Source organism: Leuresthes tenuis, unplaced genomic scaffold (assembly GCF_036924035.1).
Source record: "Leuresthes tenuis unplaced genomic scaffold, fLeuTen1.0.hap1 SCAF_11, whole genome shotgun sequence".
Lineage (NCBI taxonomy): Eukaryota > Metazoa > Chordata > Actinopteri > Atheriniformes > Atherinopsidae > Leuresthes > Leuresthes tenuis.
The window spans coordinates 6,674,077-6,687,492 of record NW_027325365.1 but is presented as its reverse complement, the minus strand read 5'-3'; the positions used below and the strand labels follow the sequence as shown (position 1 = coordinate 6,687,492).

The following is a 13,416-nucleotide window of genomic DNA, read 5'->3' as shown; positions in this document are numbered from 1 at the left end:
CTGTTACTTCAAAGAATAAAACCAGCTCAACAAAACTTTTCCATCCAGTATCTTTGAGTAAATCATAAGTTGACTCATGTCAGTCACACTTTCCAAAGTCAGTATCCATGAAAGAGGCATTGGTTTACATAAAACCCAGACGCTACATGATACGTCCAACCTTACAGACATTAATTCAGTCTGCTTCTTATTCTGTCACAGACCTTTGAAGCTGTGCATTTCATTCTTTGCCACATAAGAAAGAAAATGCATCCTTTACTTTAGGATGAATAAACTCAAAGGGACATCGGAGTCCTGACCTTGTTTTTGCTGCATCTTATGCAGAATTATAATTGGCAACTCGGCTGTGAAAGGATACTTGCTCACCAGCAACTGCGGAAGGTCTTTTAAATAAAGAGACACAACACTTTTGTCATTATATAGTTTTTATTGTTGGGTAAAATGACAAGCGTGTTTTCTCTATATAAATAACAATCACATGAGGAAACGAACAAGACGTGGCTATATGGAGGTGAGAGCGGTAATCACAATGTGCTCGGGTACAGGATGAAGAACATGAGAGCCGTTTGTTTTCATTCTTAAAAAGGAGTGTGCCGAGTCTTTGTTTGGAAAATGAACAGTCTGCATGAATCTGTACATTGATGAGCAAACTAATGTACTCACAGTCAGCATCTATGTACAGGACAGAGGGCATCATCAGCAGTACAGTTGGATTTAAAAGGTGGGACAAAAACTAAATTAAACCAAAATATACCAAGAAACATGGAATGATTTAATATAATCTGTACACGGTAAAAGTTCATATTAAATTTAAGATACAGTTGCCCGTTGTGATTCAGTTAAAGAGAGTGAGGGTGAAAATGCAGAGAAATGTGTCCAGCAGGAAACGGTTTCAGTGTCATGCCAGCTACGAATCTACTGCAGGAGCATTTAGAAAGAGCCGCTTCTCACATTGAAAGCTCATCCCCTCTACACAACACACCACAACTACATCGCTCATCATTAAGGAACACGCTGCCAAACAGAGCAAAACAAGTTTACCACACTGATCTAACCTCTAAGATCTTTTCTTTTGGTCCAGACATACTGAAGCCTTGACAGAATTTCCTTCGCACATCCTATTGCTAAGAAATACTCCACCATGTGTATAAAGCTCGAACAATTTACTAACATTACCACTAACTTTCATTTGTCTGCTTTGGACTATAAAGGAAAAAGTGGACTATAGCATTCAAAACTGGTTATAATTTTGGATCAAAGGTAACAGAGCGCACAACCATAACTAACCACTTGGTCTCCACTTCAAACAGGATGGGATCACAGCAAGGGCCCATTTTAATTAGACTGAATCAGCTGTGATGGACAGAAAGACGAGAGTGGCTGATTCGTGATGAATGAAGGGGTCAAAGAAAGAAGTGTAGTCTGCAGCCACATTGGGAATAATTACACTAATTCCTCTGATGGAGGGAATTTTCCTTCAAGGCACAGGAAAAACTCAGGGATAGGTGAACATAAGTTGCAAGACTCAATCTGGACATAGACAATATATACAGTGTACTATATATGTTTGTTTTTGCCAATTTGCTTCCATGGTTTTTGTTAGATTATCTACAGCATTCCCACACACCGAAGAGAACCGAGAATGAACGCACACGTTGATGGGTTCAAACCAATTCACCTGAACAATGTTACAAGCAAGCAACTCTGTTTACATAAAGGCAAACAAACGAGTGGAATTAAAGAAGGAAAAAAAGTGTTTTAAGACAGTGTTATCAATTATTCCTTTATATTTTTGTTATGTATTTTGGATGAAAGTCTCTCATCCAATGGACTGACAAATCATTTTGGTTTCTGAATCTGTGGTTTTCACTATCGCGCTCACTAAATTAAACGATCTGCAACAGAATTCAGTGCAACAGTACCTTTGAAGGATAACAAGGCTCACTGGGTCTTGATGTCATGACCTAAGAGTCCCCAACCCACACCACCACGTTGCCTTTGAAGACGTCGGTGATCTCACAGTTGAGCTTGTCGAGTCGTCCATCCAGGATAAAGAGGGACTCTCTGGATGGTGTCATGAGGTACTGTCCAAAAAGTCCGCTGCTCACCATGACCCTGTTCTTGTTGCTCCATGGCCAGTCGAATGACTTGGTGGCCTCTTTCAAGCTTTTGATCATCTTGACTTTGCCGCTGCTCAGCTCCACAAACAAAGCATCCGTTTGACGACCTGAGCTGCCAAACACGTTGTACTGGTGGACCTCCGTGAAGGAGCGCTGGAAGGCCAGATCAGACAGGTGCAAGTTGGTGTGGATGTCAAAGGGCTCCTGGATCTTTCCCCGCCTAGAAATAGTCTGGATTCTCATCAGGCCATCGCCATCATCCACTGTGACAAGGTAGTGGCCATCTGGAGACACATAGGGAGTGCCAGTGACATCTCGGTTTTGGCCTATCACGCTGTCTGTTACGCTGTCCAGGATGAGCTGGGGCTGCGTGGCACCGGTGGAGTCTGGCCTGCAGTTAACAAAGAAGTAACCGCCAAGATGGGTGTAGGCTACAGACTTTGGGATGCAGTTGTACTCCCACAAACTGATGTTTTTAACATAAGAAGTCGTCTCCAGGTTGATTTTATGGAGGACAGGCTCATTTCGATGAAGGATGAGACCAAACCTGTGAGAAATAAAAAAAAAAAAAAAAAAAAAACAAGGATTCAAACAATCACACATTTGTCTTGAAAATGCAAATACACACACATATTTATTTATTTATATATATATAAATAAAAGTTAAGAAAACTGATTTTATTGAAAGGGCTTAACTGCTTCACAGGTTCGACCAGCATATCCAGGTTATTAGAGAACGCATTTAAATGCAGATTCTGATGTGACTCGTTAATACTTTTTTTGCACTAATTAGGTTTAACTAGGGAAGCAAGTATGATGCAATCTTTTTAAAAAAACGTACAAAAGAAATATGAAGTGATTCAATTACTTTGTAATTCAGTATAGGGAGTACTCGTCTTAACCAGGTCATGGTAATCCTAAGAGCTTAAATAAGGGCACCTGGACTTTCTTGGATCTTGAAGATCTTTCCTCTCTCATCTAGAAGGCCTCTTTAGTTCTAAACTAGCTGACTGGGAGTATCAGCTTATAAGTAGTATAGGTGCCATACACACTGGCCACCAGAGTTATGTGTGAGATGTTAACCAGTATGAAAGAGCATGTTTTGGTCAAAGAATTCCAGGTGTGACTGGTTGTGAAACCGCCTGGGGTAGGAGAGTGGTTTGTTGTGTGTGGCCCAAGTCAGATGCAATTTGCAAAGCTGTTGCCATTCTCCAAATTGGGCTAAAAAACTTTTAGAAGAGGTTTTTACATTTTCACATTCAACATTGTTAATTTCTCATTCACATCTACTAAATGCAAATAGAAAATGGGGGAGGAGACTGTGCTACTTGCAGGTTAGATTGGCACAAATCAACAGCAGAAGCTGATGGAAAAACCTTTTGATTAGGGTGATCTTTGACATTTTTTTTAGTGCTAGCATTTGTAGTTTAAGTGAAATAGCTCAAAAGCTATTAATGAAATTTGGAGGATCTGCAGGTCCTCCCAAAAGGACATCTTGCTGATGTGCAAAATTATTTGTTTTTAGGCCAGCACTATCACTGGGTAACATTTAAAGTTTTCTAAGAGTATGGTTAATATTCATTAACCAATATTCATTAACCATTTTAATCATGAAATCTCCCCTTGAAAGACCCCATGAATGTTTGAGGAACAAGCGAAAAGGCTTTAAAGGAGCACACTGCACAAATAATGACACTGTCTAATTGAAATGGAACATTCAAATGGATCTTTACTAGGTGATTATGAAAATTGTTGGACAATCATTTCAAAGAAATGTTCTAGCGTAAAATGTTGCTTCAAAGTTCATTTAAAAGGACAAAACTTACATTTACACACTAGCATCACCCACACTTTCATCTGTAATAGAATTATTGTAGTGGTAAATATGGACTAAGATCAGTGAAAATACTACTCATTACGAAAAGAGTCTCTAAGTGGCACATTTCGCTGTAACAGCTAGAATATGCAGAGACGTCAGGCCCCAATTACATGTGAACACCAGTTGATCGATGCTGACAGCCACTTCAGTCTTGTCGTTCATCATCTTTTATGCCATTTGAACACTAGCTGTCTCAACCTGTGAACAGAAAATGTCTGTCTGAAAGCCAGAGAGCCCATCATCATCACTGTGATAGGAACCATTGACCCTGAGATTGTTCTGTCCACTGGGTCCAGACAGAAGGCTGCACCGGGGTTCATAAAGGTAAACTCTTTTCTTATTGTTTGTGCACAAATAGATAAGAAAATTGTGAAAAATTTTAGCATCTTAATTAGTTGGTCTTAACTAATTTCTTGTCCTTTTACGCATTCCAGCTGTTGAGGACTGAATGGCTTTCCTGATGTTCATTATTAGCTCATTATCTGTTAGTATTTTTGAGGATTCTGGTTCTTTTTTTTTTTTTTTTTTTTTTAAGCTATACTGGCATTTCTTTGGGAGAGTAAATCCAACAGACAAAATCAAGAAAAACTTGGCCTTGAACCATGGTGTTGTAGCACATAAAGCATTTTTTATGTTATTTTTCTATATTAAGACTTGATTATTCACTGCAACAAGTGACACTGTTTCTGCAAGGAAATAACTACAACAAAAAACACTGTTATTTTGACCCATAGGCTCCACCCTGTGACTAACACCCACAAGACCAAAAAGATTCTCCGCCTATATCCCGGCACCGGACGCAGTAGGACACCTGAGATGCTGTGTCCATGCCCTGAAGGTTAGAGCTGTACTGGAAGCACAAAGAGAAGCTACACACTCCTAAGCAGGTGGTGAGTTAGAAAATAACATGTTGTAACTACCATGTGCTTTCTCATTCAAAGAATGTGAAGGTAGGTAACGCAGTGTTGCATGTTGGGATAGCAGCACCGTATTGTGAAGAACTGAGGTTATTGTTGGGCGGTGGAGTGAGCACTTGGATCTCCTCAATCCAGCCAGCATGTCTACCATTGAGGAGGCAAACTTGGCCATCACCTTGGCATAAGTCATCAGGGTAGTTAAAAAGCTTCCTGGCGGAAGATGAGATTCAATCAGAGATGTTAAAGGCTCTGGACAGGGTGGGGCTGTCTTGGCTGACACGCCTCTTCAATGTTGCATGGAGGTCTGGTACAATACCTATGGAGTAGCAGACCAGGCTGGTGGTTCCCATTTTTTAAAATGGAATCAGAAAGAGCCGCTTCTCACTTGTCATAGATCCTGTTTGTGATTTTCACGGACAGGAACTCGAGGCATTGTCTTAGAGATGAGGGCGTCTGGTTTGGGAACTTTAGGGTTGCATTTCTGCTTTGACACGGCCGGGATTAAAAGTCAGCTCTTCTAAATCTGTGGCCATTTTTCTCAGTTGGAAAAAGTAGAATGTACTCTACAGGTTGGAGATAGGGGAGTTTGGCATCTTGTTCACAAGTGGTTGTGAGTTGGACAGATGGATTGGGGCTTCATCAGCAACAATGAGGGTCCATTTTTTCCATCTCTAGTCCATCTTTGTTCTAACCCTTACCGATGGTCGCGAGATTTGCGTAGTGACCAAAAGAATGAGGTTGCAGGTACAAGCATCTAAAATGGGTTTCCTTTTGGGTTCAGCCTTACAGATAGGGTTAGGAGCTCAGTCAGCTGGAGGGAACTCAGAGTAGAGACACTGCTCCTTTGCATCGAAAGGAGTCAGTTGAGGTGGTTAGGATGTCTCCTGGTCGTCTCCCTGCAGAGGTTTTCTAGGCATATCCAACTGGGAGGAGGCCCCAGGGCAGACCCAGGAAACGATGGAGAGATTATATATCCCTTCTGGCCTGGGAACGCCTTTGGATCCCCAAGGGGGAGCTGTGGAGAGGGATGGCTGGATTTCTCTCCTGAACATGTTGCCTCTGCGGCCTTACCTCAGATAAGCGGAAAACAATGGATGGATGGATGTTGCAGTTGGTAGTTATGTTTAGTAGAGAGTAACTGAGACGTGATATAGTCTTACTGCGTAGGTCCATAAAAACACATTACTGTAAGCAGGACACCAAGATGATGTCTTTACAATTCTTTCAAGATTATCTAAAACTCCTTTGGGGAAAATTCTGAATTACTTCAACCCGGTAACATCAATTTGTCATTGTAGAAATGAGACGTGTTAATGACTGACTGGATACAGATTTGTAAATTAAGAGCAGGAATATTGTAGGTCTGATACCTCTGTCAAACTTAACTCATTTCATGCTACTTGGAAAACCTCCCTTTTTAGATTAAATTTATTTTAAAGTTACAAATGAGCTCAAGGAAAGAGAAGTGAGGATTTGCTTGAAATTCATTTAAAAATGCATTGTGTGGTTTAAAACTGAAAAAGCATTTTCCTCTTCTACCAAGGAGAGCTGATGATTTACAGTTCGTCATTACAGCTCTGCCTGTCAAACGGTGCTGAAATTGCTTTGCTCTGGATCGTATTCAATATTGTGGCTTGTATGACAGATCAATGGCTAATATACATGCTGTGATATATTGGTAACATGCCTGGAAGCAAAAGGTCAATGGTGCATTTATCCTGCAATGAAAGATGAATTTACTGCAACAAGATTTTTTCATGTCTGATAAATGAAAAAGGAGCCATTGTTTGGCCTTACTTTGATGTGAACACAGCTGGGTTGCTTCATTGGCACACCCAGATTCCTCTCTGCCAGCTGACAGCTGTTAGCCATTTGTACCAATGGTTACTACATTATAATTTTTTTCCTGTCCTGCTCAACAGGGTTAAGCTGAAACTACTTACATGTTGTGTTCATGTCTTTTTTTTTTTTCCTAAAGTCATATTCTGAACACTTTGCCACTTCAGATATGTTCGTTCTGCAGGTTACTTAAAGATCCTGAGAGCATAACAATGCATGCTGCACAGTGAAATATGTCTATAACAGCATTTCTCTAGCACAAAACTCAAATCAACATCTCAGTGGACTTGTTTTGCCAAGAGGCATTCTTCGCATTGTAAATTCGTGAAAAAGTGGTTTGGGCAGCCTGGGCTGCAGGATACTGTGAGTACAAACAGGAAAAAAACAGCTTTTTTTTGCTGACATGCAGAGCTGCTTGACTGTAAGTCAATGCTTTTAATGAATGGCAGCCTCCTGTTCCTGTTCACTTTATTTGTTGCTAAGGGGAATCCCCAGTCCTTTAACAATCCCCGGAAGTTGCAAAATATATGTTTGCTGTTCACACTCACTGCTCATTTAATTGACTAATCGATGTTGCGTCCCTGCCAGTAAATTAATAGGAGTGTGGGTACAAAATATGAATCAAATTGGAGCCACAAGGCAGAATTTCAATTAAATTTTCCCAATATTTGCTATTAAAACGGCTACACTTTACTCTTAATGTGCTGAATTGTATTAATTTCTATATGCACTGTTCAAGTTGGATGCGATCTTGGTTGTCTTTTTTTAATGGGACAAACGATCGAACATAGTCTTGGGGAACATGTTCAATTATTTTGTTTGATAGACCAAAAAAACATGCTTAAAGCCCTAATAATTGTATACTGATTTTCAAGGATCTGTACTTTTTCAATAATTTTATACTTCAATTACAAACCCTCAGACTTATTACACAAAGTGCTGTGGTTAACGCCTTGTATTGCAGAAGTAAAGACTTGCTTTGTTATCCATTATGTTTGAAGTAGGTAAGTACCCAAACATTCTTATTTTCATTGTAAAAACAGCAAGCAAAATGTTTTTGCTCTTTTACTACTCCTCTACCTGAGACCATTAACACCCTAAAATCCCACAGACCTTCTCCTTGCTCCTGGCCTTTCCAAGACATTAGCAGAGCATTTGGGACCAGTTTCTCTTTATGTTGGTGGCAAACTAAAACCATAAAGAGCAGGTTAGGTGGTGTTACATGAGCAGAAAAATGCCTGGTCATATTCAGAGAATACTTAAATATGACTGAGGAGGCAAGCTGTCTTTCTGATTTCTATGCCAAAGGGAAAATGTAGCAGAACAAACTCCTGCACAATGTTAAATATATATTTTTGGAGGCAAACATAACTTTTTTTTCCCTCTGAAGACTCAACACCTTAACGTGATGGAGGACTTTGAGAACCCCCATGACAGGAAAGAATGGTCTCTCTGATCTGAACTCGAGTCATGGATTGACCATAACAAACACCATGTTTGGCATAAGATGGTTCATAAGTGTACTTGATACCAGGCCACCTGAGGTTGATGATTGATTTTGTTGTCATATCATCAGACATTAGGCTGTATGTCCTAGACACTCCGATGAAGAGATGGGCAGAGCTGTCAGTTGATAAACACCAGGGGGTAAGTCTTGTTAGTTAACAGGGAAGCCTGCTGGACAAACAGAGCATCAAGGGGAAAATGGGAACGTCTGACATTGAAGAGACGTGTCATCCACGCTGTCGCACGGAGGTCTGAAACAATACTTGTGGACTGGAAATCCTGCCTACCATTGAAAGTTTACTCAAGGGTGTTGGAAAGTTGTGTCTGACACAGTTTGGCCAAGTGATTTGTTGATTTGGAGAAGGCTTATGGCAGTGTCCCCTGAGGTTTTCTGTTGGGGCAGCAAGGGGGTATTTAAAGTTTGCGGGATATTGGGTCCCTGTATAATCAAAACAAGAGCCTTTGCATCCTTGGCGTGAAGTCAAGCTTGTACTTTGTGTTAATGGATGGGATTTAGAGGCATAGTTGGGCAGAGTATTGGCTCTGGTTTGGAAGTCTCAGGGTTGCAGATGATGTGGTTCTTTTGGCCTCTTCAAGTCATAACCGTAAATGCGCACTGGAGTGGTAAGTGGCCAGGGTGCGAGTTACTCCCTCCAAGTTACAATGATTACAAGTTACATTAAATTACAAGTTACAATGATTGTGTTCCAGTGTAACCATGCCAGTCCTTGGTACTGGCAGGTTCAGTTCTCTCTCTGATGATACCCTGCGTTGTGTTTTTAGAAATTGAGACTGGTTTGGTTTCGCCTGTACCGGCCGTTTATTCTCTCCTGTATAACACACGAGAATGCTGGTCAGGCATGGTTAACTCACACATGCTCGGACGCATCCGTCCCAATACTGACGTATACACAATGAACAAAATACACATTTACCTGTATAACACACGAGAATGCTGGTCAGGCACGGTTAACTCACACATGCTGCAAAGGAATGGTTCTATGGTTCTAAACAGAGTACTCCCTCTGTGTAGGAGATGGGTTTCTTCAGCATCTTATTCACAAGTGATGATGAATTGGGATTTTGTCGGCAGTAGCCAAAAGGCAAAGCTTTTGATCTGGGAATTCACCTATGGTCATGATATTTGCGTTGTGCCCGAAAGAATGAGATCGCAGACACGAGCGGCTGCGCTCAGTCTTAGAGAAAGGGTGAGGAACTTGGTGTGTTACTACTCTACTGCAGTGAAAAGGAGTCAGCTGAGCTGGTTCAGGCATCTAATTAGGAAGACACATGATCACCTTTCTTTGGAGGTAATAGCAACATTCTCTAGCTCCCCCAGTTGGAACAGGAGAGAAGGATGTCTGGGTTGTCCCTGTGACAGGACCTCCAATAAATGGAAGAAAATTGATTGATACTGAACTTGTCTGCATTAGTCAAATGATTGTGTTCAGCATTAGCATACTGGTTGTTTAGCAATATATACTACTCAACATCAGCTGGTTTAAAACTGAGATACAGCCTGTCAGGAGGTTGGTTGAAAAAATATTCACAGATATGAAAAAAGATTTAATTTAACAGCTGAACTTTTTGGCTTATTTTATTACAATGATGTAAAATTATGGGATTAACTTGTATTTGAGAAACAAATACCTGTACAAATTTTAACATGCAAATGATTTTGCAGGAAACATGTCCCCAGCACGAGGGCTTTCACTGGAAATGAAGGATTTTAAAACGCCATTGAAGAGTGTAATCCGACTGAGTTCGGCTAAGGATGTTGGTTGCTCCCACTCAGCTGTGTCTAAAATTTGGAGTAAGTACAAAAAATGGTAAGGTTGTTAATATGTCAGTCAATTTAGTGAGCGAACAGTGTACAACTGGCTGACAGAAATGGGATTTACATTTAGAAAAGCATCACTAACACCTACACATAAGCAGTCAGGGACTATGGATGACAGTTGCTCAGTGATGAATCGCCAATGTGCATTGGACAAGCAGCTGATGCTAGATTTTTTTGTGTGGTGCAGGTCCAATGAGACAGAAAGATGAATGCCTGAGGACATTACAAGGATCCATCTTGCAAAACTGATCTTTTGACTATTATACAAGAAAGTGATGTCCTCAAAGGATTCAAGCCGTCATAAAAATCAGAGAAGCTGCAACAAAGTACTCTTTTTTTATTTTCTTTTTTTTGTTAGTCATTCCATATTTTTTTCAGATATGTAAAAAAAAAAAAGTTATTAAAAATTATTATGTGTATTCAACATAGCCAGAATCTTCAGCTGTTTAATGTCATAGCTTTTCATTTCTACAAGGCCGTTCTCTAACTCGCTCTCACAAACAGCAAATCAAATGCTGTAAAAAAGATAATTTTGCCAAAAGACGTTTTGTTGGATGTACCTGATGTGGTTTATGAGGAGGCTGGAGGCGGGGATGAAGAAGTCGTCCACCCTGTCGAAGCGCCTGCCGACTGGTTGTGTGTGGACGGTGTGATGGGAGACTCTTCCACTGGCCTGATTGATCACCTGGTGAACAGCAACACAGAAGCAGGTGGGTGTTTAACACTTTCATTACTCCCGGTTTCTTTCCTGGTTTCATTTAAGACTTTTAAGCCATTTATTTAATCCAAAAGGGAGTGATAGTTGTAGAACTGACATGTTATTTTTCATTTTACTGATAAAACTCCTCCTCTTCCTGCTGTGATATTACAGCTTCACAGTGGGAGGTGATGATGTGCGCTGTAGTACTTGGTGTCTAAATAATACTTGTGCATGCATACAGACATCTGGCTGTGTGTGGGCAGGGTTGCTGTGATTGTGCCACAGTGCACAAAACAAATTGCCACAGATTGAGCCCTGCATTATGAATTTCTGTGCTGGCAATGCAATGATGAGCAGGTTTTTTCTGTAAAGCCACTGAACAGCCTTCAGCATCCAGATGACTCTTAGAGAAAATAAATAACTGTTACATATTTGTTTGTTTTCTCTGTGGTGTTTTGTATTAACATGGAGCTTAGCTTTTGCCATTTTTCATGAGAATTCATGGTTCATCTGTGTTGGTTTAAGTATGATTTGCTGGAGATCTCAGCAACATTAGCAGCTAAAACAGATTTTTTTTAATCATGATGGGACTTTAAACCCAATTTGTCACAGTTCCAATACTTTACCATTGGACTTGTGAGTATTGATTTGAGTAAGCAAGAAAAAAAAAGAAATTTGATCGTTCCACAGAGGCTGAGTTATTAATTTACCTTAAGTCACAGTGGGAAGAATTCACATTTAATAAGTTATTAATTTCCAAGTTGTCCACTGTCGCAGATATGAAAAAATTATCTTTCAAATTACATAAAGCCTCAGAAGTTGTTGGATTTTGGAGATATTTCCACACGAGAAGATATGTTCATCCATCAGCTCCTTTTTATTTATAGTAATTTAACTTAAAACAGTCTTCAATCAGAAATGTTAGTAGTTTACAGGTATGAGCTTCTTCAATGGGAATATTTAATTTTCTGGGTCATAGATCAAATTACTTTAAATTTTGTACTGTTGGTGGATGCAGTTTGTTGCCTTGTAAAGTGGGGAATCATGATTGGGATTTTCACGTTACTCTGATGCCTCCTAAATAAGGAAATAGTTGTCGTTTCAACCAAAAATGAAACAGTTACACAAACAGTATTTCAATATCTAATTTCTACCTTGAGGACTTTGACAAAGATTAAACTGTTCAGAGGAATACACAACTCAGAAGACTCTGAAGTACCTGCAGAGTCGGGAAGTTCTTCTCCACGTCTCCCCAGCTGAGCAGCCACACCTGGTCATGTGATTTGTCATAGTGCAGCTTCACAGGATAAGGGTCAGTGCTGACAGTCTGGAAGGGGACACACAACATAACCATAGTCGGCTTTAAAGACAGCAGGCCGGCAGAATAATCATTTAAAGGATTCTAGATTTAGCTTTTCATGTGCAGTGCTTTCAAAAAAGGCTCCCTGCACACTAATGTGTTGGGAGGGTGATGGGAGCAGGTGTATTTTTCTTTTTTTTCCAAGGTATAAGGTGCATTTAATGTTGAGTTGCCTTTCAAATCAAGTGTTGACAGACACGATTGCTTTACCACACTGAAGTAATTGCTTTCCGCTTTTATAGGTTACTTGACACATGGCGACAATATTTCGAGTCAGAACAACAGATGAGTCACATGTGACAGTGAAGCGCTCCTCATGCATTATGTCCACCTGAGTGCAGACAGCTCAAAGGGAATGTGGAAAGCACAGGGGGGAGGGATGCGACAGTAAGATGAAGCAATCAGGTTTTTCAAGAGAATCATTGCGACCCTGAATTCCCTCAACCCTTTTTGACGGCAGCTTATTTTCTACAGTATTCGTTTTGCAGTGGAGTCCTAATAGTATTGTTTACCTTGACAGAATATATACTGCTCTCACTCAGAAGGTAAACTGCTCAGAGAGTTTTTGCAAATAAAATGAGAGTATTTCTTGAATCCTAAATAATCTCTGAACACGTTGTCATCAGAGAAAACAGGTGTTCAAGTGCTTTTTCTCCTGACTAACAGCTTCTTTCTGGCTGAGGAAGATTATCAAGATCCTTAACCAATATGCTCGGGTAACTTGAGCTGCGACAGCGGATCTCTCAGAGATGAAGCAGCTACTTCAGATTGTTATCTGTGTGCTCTTTGCAATCAATTTGTCACAGCATGCAAAATACAACTAGCTCATTAAAAACTGCTCACTGAAAATGTAATTATTACAAATTAAAAAAAATGCAACCTGCCTGTTAATGCTTTATGCACATCAGTCATGTTAAAAATTCAATGAGAAAATGGAACGCTGGAAAACCGAAAACCAGAACTCAAGTCTTCCAAATCGAGGCGAGTGACAGGTTCAGGTGGTTAATTAACGACTGGTAATATGACGCAATGAAGCTAAACCTCCAGGCAACTGAATAATGAGCTTGTGACAGACTCTGGGACACCAGCCTGTTTACTGGCAGGTCCCCGAGATGCTCATGAGCTGTAAACAGCCATCACATTGTCAGGAACATCTGCAGGGATCTGAGTAACCCTGGATTATCTTGACACACCCAAAACCCACAGACATGATAATTTAACTCGACACTGCTCTCCATAACTGCTGAATGTTGTC

General features: G+C 40.3%; 1 protein-coding gene across 1 annotated transcript in view; it reads right to left on the bottom strand.

Moving 5' to 3' along the window:
• Positions 1 to 417: 417 nt before the first annotated feature.
• fstl5 (follistatin-like 5) overlaps positions 418 to 13,416 on the bottom strand; it is a 175,131-nt gene continuing 162,132 nt past the window's right edge. The window contains exons 14-16 of the mRNA XM_072395234.1: positions 12,021 to 12,128; positions 10,662 to 10,786; positions 418 to 2,667 (exon numbers count right to left, since the gene is read on the bottom strand). Of these exons, the coding sequence (XP_072251335.1) occupies positions 1,965 to 2,667; positions 10,662 to 10,786; positions 12,021 to 12,128 (936 nt within the window). The 3' untranslated portion in view covers positions 418 to 1,964. The remainder of the gene's footprint in view (positions 2,668 to 10,661; positions 10,787 to 12,020; positions 12,129 to 13,416) is intronic.